This window comes from Nelumbo nucifera, chromosome 2, assembly GCF_055504915.1.
Source record: "Nelumbo nucifera cultivar China Antique chromosome 2, China Antique-T2T, whole genome shotgun sequence".
NCBI classification, from domain to species: domain Eukaryota; kingdom Viridiplantae; phylum Streptophyta; class Magnoliopsida; order Proteales; family Nelumbonaceae; genus Nelumbo; species Nelumbo nucifera.
In genome coordinates this window covers 69,383,821-69,402,898 of record NC_142650.1, presented here as the reverse complement: position 1 = coordinate 69,402,898, position 19,078 = coordinate 69,383,821, and the positions used below count along the sequence as shown (strand labels likewise).

At 41.8% G+C, this 19,078-nt stretch overlaps 1 protein-coding gene across 2 annotated transcripts in view; it reads left to right on the top strand.

Moving 5' to 3' along the window:
* The window catches only part of LOC104601467 (tRNA-thr(GGU) m(6)t(6)A37 methyltransferase), a 79,082-nt gene that overhangs the window by 18,227 nt on the left and 41,777 nt on the right, over positions 1-19,078 (top strand). For both annotated transcript variants that reach the window (XM_010264810.3, XM_088896948.1), the window contains exon 3: positions 6,904-7,004. In XM_010264810.3, coding sequence (XP_010263112.1) covers positions 6,904-7,004 — 101 coding nt within the window. The remainder of the gene's footprint in view (positions 1-6,903; positions 7,005-19,078) is intronic.

Genomic DNA, 19,078 nt, shown 5'->3' with positions numbered 1-19,078 from the left:
ATCCCTTGTTTAGATCTAGCAACCTCAATACCCAAAAAATACCGTAGTGTACCCAGATCTTTCACCTCAAACTCTTGATGAAGGAGCTGTTTGAGGGACTCAATCTCATGGTTGTCATTTCCTGTCACCACAATATCATCAACATATACTACAAGTAGTGTCAGAGAGGACTCCACCCTCTTGATGAACAGTGTATGATCTGACTGAGCCTGTACATAACCGAACTTCCCAAGGGCTAGTCTAAATCTGTCGAACCAAGCTCTAGGTGACTGCTTCAAACCATACAATGCCTTATTGAGCCGGCAGACCTTCTTACCTACCTTTGTATCATAGAATCCAGGAAGCAACTGCATGTAAACCTCTTCCTGCAAGTCCCCATTCAGGAAGACATTTTTAACATCCATTTGGTACAAAGGCCAAGTGTGGCTTGCTGCAAGAGATAATAGAACCCGAATGGTGGCCATCTTGGCTACCGGGGCAAATGTCTCCAAGTAATCTATACCATAAGTTTGAGTGAACCCTTTTGCAATTAGCCGAGCTTTGTATCTCTCAATGGAACCATCCACATTGTGCTTCATAGTAAATACCCATTTGCATCCAACTGGTTTCTTTCCTTTGGGCAAGTCAACTAGCTCCCAGGTATTATTTTTCAATAGGGCATCCATTTCAACTTGCATTGCACCTCTCCACTCCGGGACTGATAGGGCTTCTTGCACTGTTCTTGGAATAGGGACATTAGCAACGGAAGTGAGATAGGACCTGTAGGAGGGAGATAGGCGATCATAGGACAAAAACTGAGATGCAGTGGGCTGTAGATGTGGTGCAATGCCGTTTTCCTTTATGGATGGCAATGGGAAGGTCAAGGTCATCTGCTGGGGGTGAGGTAGCAACAATGGAAGGAGTCTCTGTGGGCCCTGGGACTGTAATATATGGACTTGGAGCCGTAGAAGAGGCTGGAGCTGGCCGGGACTGCTAATGACTGGGATCAACCTGCCTGCATCGCCTGTGATAGACTCTCAACTCCCGATCCCCCTGGCCACCCTCGCTACTACAACCCTCATCACCCAATGGAATAGGTAAAGGAACAGCCCCAAAAGTATTAACCCTGCCCTCACTGCACTCCCCCTGAAGAAAAGGACCCAAATCTCCACGCTCACTACTCTCCCTCTGAGGAGAGACCCGAGAATAGTAGGGTGTCTCCTCAAAGAAAGTGACATCCATGGATACAAACTTCTTCCTTGAGACAGGATCATAGCAGCAATAACCCTTTTGAGTTTGTGCATAACCAAGAAAGATGCATTTGGAGGCCTTGGGTTCGAACTTGGAGGGATGGGGACCGAGAAGCTGAACAAAACAGGTACAACCAAATGTTTTGAGGGGAATAGTAAACAACTCCTCATTGGGGTATAGAAGTGAAAAAGGAGGTTTCATATCAAGAACCCGGGAAGGAACCCGATTAATAAGATATACCGCCGTAAGGATAGCATCACCCCAGAAGCGAATAGGGACATTGGAGGTAAACATAATACTTCTAGCCACCTCCAAGATGTGCCTATTCTTCCTTTCTGCAACCCCATTCTGCTGAGGTGTATGAGGGCAAGTGCTCTGGTGGATAACCCCATGATTAAGAAGGTACGATGCCAATGGCTTAGCAAAGTATTCCTTTGCATTATCAGATCTAAGAACTTTGATCCTGGCATCAAATTGGGTTAGGATCATTTGGTGGAAGTTTTGGGTCAGGGTAGGAACCTCATCTTGTGAACGCATAAGATAAACCCAAGAAAACCGGGTGTGGTTATCAACAAATAACAAAAAATATCTGTACCCACCCATAGAAGGAATGTGATATGGCCCCCAAACATCAGTATGCACAATATCAAAAGAACTATTACTCCTTTTATTACTCAATGAATAAGAGTTTCCACAATGTTTATCAAACTCACAACTTTCACATTTCTACTGAGACGACTCAACAGACTCAAACAAAGTAGGAAACAGACTCTTTAAGGACCGAAAAGACAAATGACCCAATCGGTTATGCTTTGGCATAACCGGACTCACAACCTGAGAAACAAGTAACTTCTTATCCACTGACTCTTCCCGACGAGAACTCTCCCCGAGCAGATAGATCCCATTTGTCTCACAGCTAGTCCCAATCACCTTCTTCGTCTCCAGGTCCTGAAAAACACATCGGTCGGGGAAGAAAGTTATTGAGTAGTTCATATGTTTGGTAATACTACTAACGGAAAGAAGGTTAGTATCAAGTTTAGGAACATGCAAGACAGAAGACAAGGAGATAGTATCCGACAGTTTGATGTCACCCTTGCCAGAAATAGGGACAAGAGAGCCATCAACAATAGATACTTTATCCCTACCAGAAGATAAGTGATTAGTAGTAAACAATGATGGCAAGCTAGTCATATGGTCGGATGCACCTGAATCTATTACCCAACAGGGTTCAGTAGTACCTGGAGCGGAGGCATGGTAGGCTGAGGCTCGAGTACCTGAATGTGCAAAGGCCGATGAGGCAGGGGCTGATGATGACTGCGGTGACTGAGCTGAACTGCCAACTTCCTTTTCCAACTGTATTAGAGCAGCCCGAATTGCAGGTAAGGTCTCTAAGGGTGTGCCTCTTGTACCAGACAAGGATGCTGAATTAGTAGTCACAGCCACATGAGCATTACCCTTTTTGTTTCTCAACTTTGCCGGGACCAAATGTGGATGCAGCTTCCAACATGTTTTTTTTTGTGTGTTTAGGTTTCTTACAATGCTCACACACCACATCCCTTTTATCTTCCTTCTTTCTGTCCCTCTCTGAATCACCCCCTGTTTTGGGTTTGACAGCTACCAAGGCAGGCGTAAGCGATTGAGGTTGCATCATGACTTTTCTCCTGGTCTCTTCACTGTGCACTAAGGTGTATGCCTGAGAAAGGGTCACACTATCTCTGGTCAAAATCTGCTACCTTACAATATCATATTCTGAATTCAGTCTTGCCAGAAACTCAAGCACTCTGTTTGTCTTGATGTGCTTTCTATGGGTCTGAGTATCTTTGGGACTCTCTCACTCAAGAGTCTCTAAGTGATCAATCTCATGCCACAGGGACTTCAAGGTAGAGAAGTAGACCGAAACCGGTTTATCTCCTTGTTTAAGGGTATTCACCTCACATTTCAATTCATATGCTCTGGCAACATTAAGGGGTTGGGAGTAAGTTTCTTTCATCACATCTCATATCTCCTTGGCTGTCTTTGCCCATAAGTAATTTCAGCTGATATGAGGCTGCATAGAATTACACAGCCGTGTCATAACCAAGTAGTTTTCTTGGACCCACTTGGTATACATAGGGTCTCCCTTGGAAGGTTCTGTCACATCTCCCAAGAGATACCCTACTTTGCCCCTTCCCCCAACAGCCATCATGGCTGATTGGGCCCATTCCAAATAGTTTGATCCATCAAATCTTACGGTTGTAATCTGAAAACCTGTCTCGGAACCACCACCATAACTGCTGTTCCCAAAACTGCCTTCTGCCTGATTCTTAAACTCTATTTCGGTCAAGAACCAGAAGTCTCAAAATTAGGGTTACTACAGTCAAAACAGCACTTGGACTATCAACCACAATCACAAAATCAGTATAGAACCAATCTGTACTCACAATAGATGTGCACGAAACAGGTATAAAACTGATCTGAAACCAATACCCACACACAACAGCAACAGTCCAAACTGTTTCCACCCCCTTAGAAGAGTTCGAAAACCCCAAAGGAAAACTGAAAAACAGTTTGAAGAACAATCTGATATGCTGAAGCCGAATTGAGGTTTTAATCAGTCCTAAAAGCAAATTCTCAGCCGTACACTCCAGATAGTACCGTACGGATAAGGCTTGTAGTAGGGTTAATATGAAACCCTAAAACTGATCAATGTTGAGGAGAGAACTATTAGGGTTTGCCACAGGGTTAAGACAACCCTAGAGAATAGAAAGATAAAACCCTAGAGTGGTTCGGCTGCCCTTGCTAGATAGGTCCAACTTATCTTCTCTGATATTACTTCTCTCAGAAAATAAAAAACTTACAATAGGATGTTGTTCGCTGCCTTCCAAGGTTACCCGAACCCTAGCCTTCTCTGATTCTTCCTGATCACCACCACGCTGCAACTGTGGCAATTCTTCAAACAGCTGCTAAACCCTCTGGAGATCTCCAAGAACCAGTCAACGAACTCTATTTTCTCAGCTTCTAGCCTTAGATGGTTCTCATGTGGTCGGCTGGACTAGACTCACATGAGAAACCCTAGCTCTAATACCAAGTAGAAGTTCAGGACTGTTATCAGTCTTGAACCCTAATGGATTTCAGGTTCAAAAATAAGAAGAAAGGTAAAGAGAAGAGAGGAGGAAGAGGGAGGAGAAGCAGTAGAACACAAGAGTTGAAAGGAGGAGCAGAAGCTTAATATTCTGCCGTCACCACTTTAATTAATATTTATAGTTTATGCTCATTACATGGAAATGACAGATCTGCCCTTAGTCTTTACATAACATAATAGAGCAAAATAAGACTGAAATAAATAGCAACTGAAACAACTAAATGACCAACAGCTAACCCTAGGAAGACTAGAACACCTTCTACCCTACAAACACAGTGGGACCGTAGCTGTGGGGCCCACATCAGTGTTCTCTACACTTCACATTAGGTATGACTTGGGCTCTGGTAAAAAAATCAGGTTTTGGGAGGATGTGTGGATTGGGGATACCCCTTTGGATATTAAATTCCCTTCTCTCTTTGATATTTCCCGGTTTAAGGGTAGGCCCATTTCCAATTTCCTTACTCAGCATCACTTTTCTACAGGATTGGATTGGAATTTTGGCTTCACTAGAAACCTTAGAGAATCTGAACTTTCTATGATGACTGATCTTTTGAGCTTGTTGAATTCAGTTTTCTTGTGTGAAGGTGGCTTGGTCCTAATTCTGTTGGGCAGTTCTCTTGCAAATCCTTTTGTTCTCTGGTTGCCTCCTCTTCTTCCTATTCTTTCCCAGTCAAGGAAGTCTTGTGTTCTCCCATTCCCCCTAAAATTAGTGCCTTCTGCTGGGAAGTGTTTTATGGAAGCATTAATACGTTTGATTTACTTCAAAGGAAGAGACCAAACTGGTGTTTGTCCCCCAACTAGTGTGTTCTTTGCATGTTGAATGGTGAGACTGCAATTCATCTTCTTATCTCTTGCCCGTTTATTAGCCATCTTTGGGATTGGTTTACTTCTCTCTTTGGATGCAGTTGGTCTTCTCCTGATAGGTTGGAGGGTTTGTGTAGCCCTACTAGCATTAGCTGTACAAAAAAGAGGGGTAGGACCTTGTGGAGATGTACTAGAGCAGCACTAATTTGGACTGTGTGGGAGGAAAGAAATGCAAGAATATTTGAAGAGAAGGAACGAAGCAAGGAAGCCTTGGTTGAAACTATAACATTGAGGGTAGCTCATTGGGCAAAAAGTTTGGAGCTGCTTTCAAATTTCAAGATTGAAGATTTCTTCAGAGCTTGGGGTACCATCACTGCATCCTCAACTACAAGACAAAGATCTGTTGAAGTTTGGTCTCCTCCAATAAATGGTTGGAAGAAGCTGAATTTTGATGGGAGATGTTTGGATAACCCAGGCCCCTCAGGTATTGGGGGAGTCATTAGGGATAAAGAGGGGAGTATAATTGCTTTTTACTCTGGCCCTGTGGAGCAGGGTGATGTGGCAAGATCAGAGTTTTTGGCTGCAGTTTTTGGGGTTGAGAAGGCAAAAGAACTGGGTATTAGGAGGCTGATTATTGAGGGAAATTCTAAAACTGTGGTTAAGTGGCTGGTTAAAGGGGAGGGGGTGGCATGGCACTTGAGGAATGAATACAGATTTGGGACATAGAACACATGTTTTGGGCTCAAATGTGGTACTGATTTGGGACAGCTTCTATAGCTGGTTCCTTTCACAACTTGTTGTAATCATGTTTCTCTCATAATTAATGAAAATTTTGCTGTTTTGCTGATAAAAAAAGTGAGATCTCCCCTTTCTGATGAAATTCATTGAACACCTCTTTCAAATCCTTTCCCAAGACCTCCCAACAGTCTTGAAAGAAAGCCATAGAAAAGCCATCTGGCTCAGGTGCTTTTGATCTTTCCATGAAAAACAGCCTCTCTAATTTTCTCAATACCAAAACCAAGTTACTCTATTGGCATAGTCCAGTCCAATTGCCATGAGAGGATTAGATTAAGTGGTTTAGAACTACCAAGTATAGATACCAATACCATATATGAGGTCATAGAAGTTGCATTGAAGTTGTTGATGCATTGGTTGAATAAGATGTGATTGGGAAATCCACATGCATTTCAAAGTAATTTTAAGCTTCCTTGGGACATTTAGATTACCTCTTACTTGTTATACATTGAAGACCAAGAAAAGAAGAGGAGGAAGAAAAGAAGTCCAATTAGAAAATATTGCATTTGCTTGGTTTTCCACTCCCACATATTCTGTCTTACCAGGGCAGTACTCCTCTACCTCTTAGCAGAAAGGTTATTGCTATTCATGACTGCCTTCTTGCCAGACCCTAAGCTTGTTGACACACATTACTGTCCATGATGATAAAAAGGATATTATAGAGCCAATGATGGGACTGTGTCTTCAGATTAAGGGAAACTAGCAACTGCAACGAATTTCCTTAGTATGCTCAAAGAAGATTTTGGTGCCTTGCTTGTTTACATTTGAGAGAGTTAGATTGTGCCATCTTCAAATTCATATCCTTATACCATTATTTTTTTTTAAGAAAAGTAATTTATTATTGTTTGACTATTATTTGTGTACCAAGAAACTATTCATTTCTTGTTTATGTATCATATTATTAATTTATTATATAATATGATAAAATGATACTTTTTGTTTTGACACTGTAGGCTTTGAGGAAAGCATTGACAGAAAATAACTCTGATAAGTTTGAGAGAACCTTTTATCCCATGACACCCATTGCGGTTGTGCAATCATGCTTCTCTACCAGGTATTTTGTTAATGAAGTTCTAGTAATACTTGTAAATTTCCTTTTTATCTGTCGTTTGACTCTTTTCAATATTAATTTCCAAATTTTTTCTATCAAGTCTATATACAGATATGAAGTTATACATATAGAAGCAAAAGAAATCATGAGGTAGCGTTTTGGATAAAATGTTGGAATTGATAAATTATTCAGAAGATCAAAACCCATATTAGATTGGTCTGTCCCCTTAAATAAGTCTTAGGAAATAAACTTGCAATCCAAGGAAGTTAGTCATGTTTTTTTAGTTGTATTATTGGTATAAACAAATATGCAGAAGACTTCTGGGGAGTGGGGAAGTATAAGAAACCATCAAATTCCACTGGTATTCACCATAAGAAACCATCAGACTTATGGGGAGTAGCGAAATAGCTCTGCTACCCTCCCATGACGAAGTAATTGTGATTGTGAATGCGAATGACGGTGTTTTTGGTCTTTGAAATTGCTGGAAAGATGTTTGGTCGAGTGTTTTGTTAATTTTAATCCTAACGAGGAGTTTGTAAGAGCTAGGCTGACTGAAGTATGGTGACCAAACTCATCTTTTCAGGTTAGAAAACTGAACACAGGCTTGTTGTTTATATTTGATAATATTGATGAAGCGAACGAGACTTTCGATCGAAAACAAAATCTGTTTTGCTCTCCCGAACTGAGCCTTGAGAAATGGAGCCCTTTAGTTGGAACAGTCAGATTTCGATTCATCGAGTTTGGTTTGGATCAACTTCTACGGCATTCCATTGCATGCTTAGAGTTTTCAAATGTTCAAAGCAGTGGGAGATGCTTGTGGGAGTTTCAGATTTGTTGATCGTAGAACGACTTCCTGGAGAAACCTCTCGGCGGCTTGTATCTTGGTCAAGGTGTGTGAGATTCATTTGGTTCCTTCGTTTTTGACCCTTCGATATGCTGGAGAGAGCTGCGAGTTGAGATTGGTTATTGAAGGTTCTTATACACAGAGGTGGGTTGAGTCTCTGTTACTACAAACGAAGTTTAGGGAGATAGCTGAGTCAAGTGGAAAGATGAACAGTTACTTCAATAAGGGAGACTCAAAGGTTGAAGATGGTCATTTTTGGTATTTCAGGCAAAGTTTTTTGTTTTGAGAATGGTGAAGGGGGTCCCAATGACATTAGATTTTGGGGGGAGGGAAGAGTTATGATTTAAGTAAGGCCTCTGATTATCGATTCTGTTTTAAGGGTGGTCCCACAGTTATTGAAGGTGGGCTCTTTTGGAGTGGAAAAGGACGCAACGGGACACGTGTACTATCAGTTGGATAAGAGGGAGGCTGTGGTCAAGGAAAGTGAGACACATGCAGGTCCTGAATCTGAAGGGGCGTTTTGGAGGATGAGGGTGTGTGGAGTTTCAAGCGAGAAGTTTTTAAGAAAAGCAAAGCCAGAAAGGTCAGTGGAGGAGATCCTTGAAGATAGAAGCAAAAAATCTCCTGTTCGAAGAGATGAGAATCAAGGGGAAGGTAAGCCTGAAGGTAAGGGAAGCGAAAAAGGGTACAATATTGCTGGAAGGACTAGAAGTGATCGAGTGGCTAAGAAAGTTCATAGCTGGAGCCTGTTCAAAAGGTAAGCAGATAAACTGGCAGGATTTTAGTACACTAGAAGGGAGAAGATATGTGATTGAATGTAAGAGGAATAGAAAGGGGTTCTTCATAGCTTTGGCTGAATTTTTTGGTAAGGGACAAAGGCAACTGGTGTGTCTACCAGCAGGAAAACAGAACTAAGGCTGGGGGGAAGTTGACTGGTTGCTCAAAGAGTTCTTAGCTCAAAGAGTAGCAAATGAGAAAAAAGCCTCCATAAGGGAGGAGAAGGCTTATCTCAGTAACAACAGGATACAACAAGGGCCAGTGGTCATGGCAAAAACAAAAGGCCTTTGCAGAATGGTGGGAGGTCTAGAGAGAGAGGAGTGGGATAGTAAGTTTGTGATACAAGCCAAGGAAAAGGTTAATGATTGGAGGAGGGTAGCTGACTTACTGGCAACCAGGTTGAAGTTGAAGAGTGTTTTCATAGTAACCCCCTTCGATAACTGTAAAGCCATCCTAGATCCATTAGAAAATGATTTGGAAATATTAGCTATCAATGTTCAGGCTGAGTTCAGATCATTCACAGTCTTCAAATGGAATCCAACATCCAACTCCAAGGATTTTTTTGTTGAAGATGGTGTGGTGGTGCGTGTAATAGGCTTGCCATTCCATCTATGGAAACAAGAAATAGCAGAGTCTATAGCTGTGTTGTGTGGAGGAATCTTGAAAGGTGCTTTCTGGGGCGACCTCTATTCAATAGCAATCCTGCTAAGTGGTGTGAAGCCAGAAGAAATTCCACGAAAGGTAGAGGTACGAACAGAGGGGAGCTTTGTCTCTATGTGGTTAGCTTCTTCCATTGAAGCAGGGCTGTGGAAGGAGGCTCGTTTGGTAGGAGGGGAGGAGGAAGAAGAAGCACTACGTGGCCTTGTGAGATTGGGTAATTCTAATGGGAAGGGATGTTTCACTAAAAAGGGCCAACAAATTCTGGGAAGTCAAAAAGTTTTGGGGCAGTTGGAAGGTCAAACCTGGAGAAAGCAAGAAGAGGTTATGACAAGAAATTCCACGAAAGGTAGAGGTACGAACAGAGGTGCGTGTAATAGGCTTGCCATTCCATCTATGGAAACAAGAAATAGCAGAGTCTATAGCTGTGTTGTGTGGAGGAATCTTGAAAGGTGCTTTCTGGGGCGACCTCTATTCAATAGCAATCCTGCTAAGTGGTGTGAAGCCAGAAGAAATTCCACGAAAGGTAGAGGTACGAACAGAGGGGAGCTTTGTCTCTATGTGGTTAGCTTCTTCCATTGAAGCAGGGCTGTGGAAGGAGGCTCGTTTGGTAGGAGGGGAGGAGGAAGAAGAAGCACTACGTGGCCTTGTGAGATTGGGTAATTCTAATGGGAAGGGATGTTTCACTAAAAAGGGCCAACAAATTCTGGGAAGTCAAAAAGTTTTGGGGCAGTTGGAAGGTCAAACCTGGAGAAAGCAAGAAGAGGTTATGACAAAGGGCAGATCATTTGCGCAGGTGGTGTCAGGGGAAAAAGACAAAAAGCTTCTAGTGTTGAAAGGGAGAAGGCTGAACCAGCAATTTCAGACAGGGAAGGTTGCTGGTTTGACCATTAAAACAGGGAGGCATGACTCTTTAAGTGGTCACGTGGGACGAAAAGAAGGGCCCAATCGAGTGGATCCCAAGGCCCATTATAAGACAGATGGGCCGAGGGTCACGTTAAGTAAACACGTGACTGGGAGGAGGGATGAGTTGATAAACGAGATAAAGCGTCTATCTTCTTCAACCCCGAACCCTTCCTCTCGACCGAACAAATCAGGCGCAAAAAAGTCTGAAGACTCGCAGTCTCGAGGCTCTCTACAGTGGGTCCCTTCCAACCTGGCGAACCGTCTCTCACCAGATAGGCGCAACCCGAGATACCTGAAGCCCAGTGATGAGAACGGAACAGGGCTTGAAGATTGGTTGAGTGAACAAAACAGCAATGACAATTCTGATAGAGACGAAACGCCAAGTCTGGGAAGTTTGTCTTCGAAAAGCAACAAGGATCTTCTTGAAACAGAAAGTTTGTATACAGAGTTGTTTTTAGAGGAAGAGACTGAAGAGGCAGGTGGCAGAAAGACTAGGATTGGTGAAGAAATTGGTTCTAAAGCTGTGAAAACTCCTCCTCCCTTCGTCGAGGGAGCTGACCCTGAGTCTAATGAATTATAGGATGTTGGTGGAGAGGGACAAGAATCGGCTGTGAGGATGGATGCGGGTACTCCAGTGTTAGAAACACAGAGAAAGGTATTCCAAGTGGGTAGGTCGTCAGGAAGTGATTCTTTCACCATGTCTACTTCACAACCTTGTCCAAAAAGGGGAACGACTTTAAAACCATTTGCCGACTGTCAGCAAGTCATTTCCAGTGATTCTAGTCCTACCCCCGTTCTTTCAGGTATGGGTGTCAATTCTGTTTTTAAGTACCGACTTGTTTGCTATGCCTGTGACAGATATCCCAGCTTCCCATCCAGGAGTTTCTGATGCAAGAGAGAGGGTGATAGTGGAAGGAGGAGAGAGGGTGTTGGAAGGAAGTAGTAAGGGGGAGGCGGATAGAATTTGGGAGATGATCTGTACAATGATGGAGGAACAAAATAAAAAGGAAGGACTCGTAGAAAGATGTTGTAGCCAAAATAAGTGTGAGAAGGGTAAAATTCTTTCTCAAACATTGGCTGGAAAGGATGGAGAAATTGGGAAGGGGGGGGGGGGAAGAGGAACAAATAAGAAAAAAAGATCTGAAGTCGAAAGGATAATCCCAGACATTGAGGGAGATTTAGAATTTAGTGGTAGAGGAGATAGGAGGAAGGGCCTAAAATGAGGAGATTATGGCCTTTTCATGGGTGTTTTTGCTATTTTGTCTCGAAGAAAATTATTAGCTAGAATGTAAGAGGATTAGGGAGTGCAAGAAAGAAAAGGGTGATCAAAGACCTACTCCAAAGGGAAAAACCCGATATTGTGCTGTTACAAGAATCCAAAATGATGGATTTAGATGGGAGATGGGTGAGGAGTTTTTGGAGGTCTAGAGGTTTAGGTTGGAGCTCGTCTCCTTCTTGGGGAGCCTCGGGGGGGATCGTAACACTGTGCAGGGAGGATGTGGTGGAAGTAGTGGAAGAATTGATAGGCAGATTCTCAGTTTCCATTAAGTGTAAGAATGTAGAGAATGGGTGTGTATGGGTCTTAACCAATGTTTATGGCCCTAATTCCTATAGAGAGAGGAATGAGATGTGGGAGAAACTATATGCAATCAAGGGGCTATGGTATGGTCCTTGGTGCCTGGGCAGGGATTTTAATGTCATTAGATTCTCTGATGAAACCAGCAATCCCCAACAGGTAATTTCAACAAGCATGAGGAAATTTAATGGTTTTATTGAAGAATGTGAACTGAAGGAAATACCTCTGCTGCAAGCCAGTTACACTTGGTCCAACCTTCAGGCAACTCCTTTGTGTTCGAAGCTGGACAGATTCTTATTTAACCTTGTCTAGGAGAATAGTTTGCAAAACTTGGTTGCTAGAGCGTTACCCAGGGTCACCTCCGATCACTGTCCTATCCAAATAGGTACTGAGTCATTTTCTATAGGACCCAAACCTTTTAAATTCGAAAATGTGTGGCTCACCCATCCAGATTTTGTGAAAAAAGTGAAGGAATGGTGAGGTGAGGAGGAGAGGGGGGTAAGATGGAAGGGGATCAAGTTCCATAAGAAATTAAAAAGGTTGAGAGCCAAAATAAAAGAGTGGAATAGAGATCAGTTTGGTAGAATTGAGGAGCAAAAACTGTGCCTAATTTCTCGCATAGAGAACTTGGATGTAAAGGAATCTTAAAATGGGCTGACCGAGGAGGACAGAGTGTTAAGGAGACAATTGAAAAAGGATTTGGAAGAGGTGTTATTGAGGGAAGAAATCAGTTTTAGACAAAAATGTAGACACAAGTGGATTAAGGAAGGCGATGGGAACACTAGATTCTTCCATGATTTGGCAAATGGGAGATGAAGAAAGAATCTTGTGACCAAGCTAGAGATAGGAGATGAGGTAATTACCAACCAGGATGACATAGCCAGAAAATTTGTGGACCACTTCAAATCGATTTATAGAAGACCTTTGAGTGAGAGAGCAGTCATGGAAAGGGTGGATTGGCCAAGAATTGATGACGGAGTGGCAAAGTGGCTGGAAAGGGATTTTGAGGAAGAAGAGATTAAGAAAGCTGTCTTTCTAATGGATAGATCCAAGGTCCGGGTCCAGATGGCTTTACAATGGGTTTTTATCAAGACTGTTGGGAGGTGTTGAAAGAGGATCTAGCTGAAGTCTTTAAGGAATTTGCGGACAATCACACTATAAGCCCTGGAATTAATGCCACCTTTTTGGCCTTGATAGCTAAGAAGAATGATGCCAACCACCCAAAAGATTATAGGCCTATTAGTCTGGTGACAAGCATCTATAAAATTCTGCCTAAAGTGCTCTCATTGAGGATCAAAACAGTCCTCCCTACCATCATTAGTGAAACTCAGGGGGCTTTCATTCAAGGGCGACAAATAACATATCAGATTCTAATTGCGAATGAGTGTGTGGAGGAAATGAAAAGGTCTAGTTGGAAAGGATTCATTTGTAAATTGGATCTTGAGAAGGCCTATGATTTGGTGGACTGGGAGTTTCTATTAGAGGTTATGCGAAATGGTGGATTTGGGGACAAGTGGTGTAGTTGGATCTTTGGGTGTATCAGTACTTGTCACTACTCTATTCTAGTAAATGGTACGGTGAAGGATTTTTTTCCAGCTTGCAGGGGTGTCAGGCAAGGGGATCCACTTTCACCCTTCTTTTTACCTTAGTAGCTGATGTGATTAGTAGGATCATTACTAAGGCTGACAGCGAAGATGCCATTAGGGGTTGGAGAATAGGGAGACACCAAGTCCCCGTCACCCACCTTCAGTTTGCAGACGACCTAATGATTTTTTTGTGAAGGAGGTCTTAGTGAAAAGGTAGCAAACCTAAAGGAGCTAATAAAAGGATTTGAAAGTGTCTCTAATTTGAGAATAAATCTGGAAAAGAGTTGCGTAGCAGGTATAAATTTGGAGGTAGGGGAGGTCAAGGCTATTGCAGAGTGTTTTGAGTGTTCCACCTCTGCTTGGCCTATGCCATATTTAGGGCTTCCTTTAGGGGCAAATCCTAGGGAGAGTAGATTTTGGACCCCAGTGTTAGAAAAGTTGGAGAAGAGATTAGTCTCATTGAAGAGGAACTATATCTCTTTAGGAGGAAGAATTACCCTAATAAGACCTACCTTGGCTAACTTACCCACCTATTATTTGTCTGTCTTTAGGATACCAGTCAGGGAAGCTAGGAAGCTGGAGAAGTTGATGAGAGACTTCTTATGGGAGCCGGGACAAGAGAGAAAGGATCATTTGGTTAGTTGGGAAATTGTCTGCAGAAGTAAAGAAGAGGGGGGTTTGGGAATTGGGAGAGTAACTAGAAAGAATCAAGCTCTATTAGGGAAATGGTTGTGGAGATGGCCTTTGGAAAGAGAGAGACTGTAGCATGAGGTGGTGGGAAGCATTCATGGGAGGTTAGAGAATGGATGGGATGCTGGTGTATCGAGGCAAGCTAACCTAGCAGCACCTTGGAAGGCTATTCACAACACCCTTCCTCAATTCCTCAATTTGATCTGGTATGAAGTTTGTTCTGGCAACTCTATCCTTTTTTGGGAGGATATTTGGGTAGGAGACTCACCGTTAAAGGATTTGTTCCCTTTGCTTTTTTCTATTTCTTTGTACAAAAAAGAGGTGGTCTGAAAATTTGTCTCACCTTTGGGACACCCTTAGATCCTACTTGGGATTTTGGGTTTCGTAGAGGACTTAGGGATGCTGAAATTGAGTCTCTTTCTTTGTTGCTTGGGTGTCTCAATTCGGTTTGTTTGGATCCCTCCAAGCCAGATAAGAGGGTTTGGACTCCTAGACCCAATGGAACCTTCACTTGTGCTTCTTTTTTCAAGTCTATCTCTCAACTTCCTACTCACCATCCCTTTCCGTCAAAAGAAATTTGGTGTAAGCCAGTCCCCCCAAAAATTATGGCTTTTTGTTGGGAAGTTTTCCATGGGAAAGTAAACACTTTAGACAACCTACAAAAGAGAAGACCTTTTCTCTGTATTTCTCCTAATTGGTGTATCCTCTGTAGAGTTCACGGTGAGGATTGTTTCCATTTATTAGTATCTTGTCCCTTTTTTGCAGACCTTTGGGTTTGGCTACTTTCGTTGTTTGGGGGTAGTTGGAGTCTACCAGCAGAAGTTCACATGCTCTTCAACCATTCTACCTTTTATTGGCCTACAAAAATAGGGAGAATTATGTGGAGATGTGCTCGTGCTGCCTTGACTTGGACTCTTTGGGAGGAAAGGAATCTCAGAATCTTTCAAGATAAGGAAAGAAACAGCCAAGATTTGAAAGACTGTGTGTTAAATAGGGCAATACATTGGCTGAAGACCTTGGAAATCTTTCATCAATTCTCCTTTAATGACCTTTGGAGAAATTGGTCAGCAGTAGCGAGGTGTTCATCTCTAAAGGACAAATCAATTACAAGTTGGTCTCCTCCATCCGAAGGCTCACTAAAGTTGAACTTTGATGGAAGCAGCATGGGTAATCCAGGTTTATCCGGAATGGGGGGTGCTTTGAGAAATGCGAAGGGGGAGATTTTGTTGCTTTACTCAGGTCCCTTGGGATTTGGGAACTCCATCAGGGCAGAACTTTTAGCTGCTGTACAAGGGGTGCAATTTGCAAACTAGCTGGGGGTACAACAACTAATAATCGAGGGGGATTCCAAAGTGGTGGTGGGTTGGTTGAAAAATTCTGAAGAGGCTATGTGGCGATACAAGAATGAAATGAAGAAATTTAGTTGGTTGACAAGGAATATGTTGGTCACTGTACAGTGGGTGGGGAGATCAGCAAATACCTTGTCAGATGTGTTAGCTAAGCAAGGGGTAAATAGGGAAGAATTATTTTGGGCTCAGTTGTGATTCTTGTTTTTCTTTCCTAGTTTACTTGTAAGTTTCAAGGAGGGGCTGCAGCTCGCGCCTCTCGTTGGGATGATGTATGAACTCACTCTAATTTGCTTATGAATCAATAAACTTATTATTATTCATCAAAAAAAAGGTCAGTGCTATCTCCCGACCTTCCAAGTTACCAATTGATAGGAGGATATACAATTAAGAAGGCTCATCCAGAAGTTAACCAAGAATTGATGCTAAAGCATAAAAAAAAACAAAACCTAACCAAGATCTAAAGAAGCCACCACCAACATGGAAAAACGCCAAAAGAGGCCTGGGCTGGCACCCACTCCTACCCAAGCTGAGAAAATATAATCCAAATAAAACAATGGGATTTAACCCAATAATTCTCTCCCCCCCCGCTCCTTCTTCCCTTTCCCCAAGAGGCACTGGTATCTTTTCTTATATTCGCAGTCACCACATCATCATAAAACTCCACCAACTGCTTCACTTTCCAACAGCCAGGGAGGCAATCCATGCTGTTAAAAGACTTGCTTGAATCAGTACTGTAATCGGATACTTGTTCCTCCACCTTGCTTAAGTGCTGTAACTTCAACTGCTCCTCTTGATCTTTATTTGGTTCTTGAGAGGTTGGGATGAAGTCCACCAGGGTGGCTTGTTTGCATGAAAAGTTGTGGTTTTTGTGATCCATGTTATGGTTGAGGCCTTGGGATGGATTGTGATGGTTTGACCCTTGCCTGGTCTGATTTTTGAAAGGTCTGTTTCTTTTTTTCTTCTCTTATTTTTTATTTGAGTTCTTGTCCTATTTAAGATTTTGGGGCTTCTTGTTTGCGTTTCTAGTGCAGGAGCCAACGTGCTAAATCTGGACATTTTCTAAAACTTTATGCATTTGTTTATGGTAGGGTTATGGTTGTAATTTGTTGGTGTTTTAGTTCAGATATGTACTGGTTTCAGTCCTAGAATAACAGAGAAGAGCAGAGGATAAAGAGAGAAGAGAGAAAGAAGAGAAGAGAAGAGAAGTAGGAGAGAAAGACTGGTGCGAACTAGAGAGAATAATCCTGTCTCTAGTTGGCCAGATATTATTTATAGGTTTCTAATTAAAATCACAAAGACAGTTATGTCCCTAATTAAGTATGGGGCACAACACTTAAACTAGAATATAAAAGACATTACACCACACTCTTAACATAAAACAAAATAACCAAACTAACCCCACAGCCGATTCTAACACTCCCCCTCAAGCTGGTGAGTATATGTCATATAGTCCCAGCTTGTTGCACATGTAATTCACTCTTCCCTGACCCAACCCTTTGGTGAACAAGGCTGCCCATTGACTTCCTGTGTTTACATATGTCATATAGTCCCAGCTTGTTGCACATGTAATTCACTCTTCCCTGACCCAACCCTTTGGTGAACAAGGCTGCCCATTGACTTCCTGTGTTTACATATGCAATACTTATCACTCCACTAAGCATCTTTTTCTCTCACAAAGTGACAATCAACTTTTATATGTTTTGTTCTCTCATGGAAAACTGGATTAGAATAAATGTGGACTGCAGCTTGGTTGTCACAATACAGCTTCATATGGGTATTATAAGTGTATCCCATCTCCTGTAAGAGATTCCTCAACCATACTAGTTCACATGTAGTGTGTGCCATGGAAGGTACAATACCCTATAATGAACCTCCTATTAGATATTGAACCAGCCCAATCAATATCTGTGTAGCCTTCTATCTTAAGACTTACACTACTCTTGTATAACAAGCCAAAACCTAGAGCTCCCTTCATGTACCGTGCAATCCTTAGAGCTGCATCTCAATGTGGAACATGAGGATTCTACATAAACCGACTTACCACACTAATTGCAAGCGATATATCTAGCCAAGTAATGGTCAAATAATTCAACTTATCCATCAACCTCCCGTACCTTCCAGGATCTTCAAACTCCTCACTTGCATCACTACTCAATTTGACATTTGGTTCCATGGATGTTTTAGTTGGTTTGGCACCCAACATACTTCCTTTTCTCTGTCAGCAAAAAACTTTCATTAATAACAGAGAAATTAAGTTACAATAGATAAAGATTGCAGAGGAATAAACTACAATCTCCAGCAATTAGTTACAATTCTGCCCAGAACAATGAAGATCTATTTGCCCCCTGTTTTGCTAGGGTATCTGCCATCCCATTTGCATCCCGTTTGACCCAACCAAACTGAGAGTTGAGCTTCCTTGCAAGTGTGCCAATTTCTCTGAAGATAAATTTGAGCTTCCAAAGTACTGATGTGATGTTTTTGGCCCAAGAGATGACCAATAGCGAATCTCCTATTTCTAAGTCTGTTGTTCCTATCTGCTCAGCCATCTTTAGACATTGAAGTAGGGCTAGAGACTCAACATGTATTGAGTCACCAAAACTTATTGGTCCTGAGTAGAGTGCCACCACCACACCCAGATGATTTCTAAACACACCCCCAATGCCTGCCCTTCCTGGGTTGCCAAGAGAACTCCCATCAAAGTTCAGTTTTAGTTTGTTCAGTGCTGGTGGCTTCCATTCCATGCTTACAAGTACCTTGGGTACATCTGTTTGTGCTACTTCAGCCCAATTTCTTAGTATCTCATTCGTGGAGTAGTTTCTGAATATCTCCATGGTCTTCACCCAATGTGCAATTATGAGTTTTATGGCTTCAATAACTTCCTCCTTTGTTTTGCTTTTTCTTGAAAAGGTTCTTAGGTTTCTTTCCTCCTATATAGTCCATACTGTAGCTGCTCTTATTGCATTCCATACGCACTTTCCTCTTTTCTTAGAAGATCGTGCATCTAATTTCTCCATTCCAAATCCAAGATTATGAACAAAACACATCCAAAAACCCTAGGAGTGAGAGGGAAAGGAGATAAAGTGGGGAACAAAATAGAGAAGGGAGAATGACCTTCAAGGATAGACATAGGCATCCGATTAATAAGGAGGCAAGATGTAAGCACAACACTCCAAAAAACCCGTGTTTTAAAAGCGCAAAACTCAAAAAAGGCGCAAGGCGAGGCGCATGCCTTTTTAAGCAAGGCACAAAAATAAAAAAAGGGCTAAAAATTCAAAATATGCCAAAACAAATTAAAAAAATGTAAAAATAAAAAATATTAAACATAATATTAATAAAAATATAAACTTTAATTTTAAAATAAATGTTTTAAAAAACCTATTATCTAATATTAAAATACATAAATATAACATGTAAAGCATATTCAATGAGAATTTAAAAATAAAATCAAATATATAAAACATTTTCAAGCATATAAAACCTGCACTCTCTTTATTTCTCGATTGCATTGCTTTAAGTAGCTAATGTGATGTAAAACATATTACATTCCTGATTCTACGAGCCACCTTTGTACCACACCCCTCGAGGCAAGCCCAAATAAGTCCACATTAGGTCTTAAATTCTTAGTTCTCACACAAAAGGTAATGATTTTATGGTTTTAATTGCTTTTTTAAGAAGAAATTTTATTTAAGACC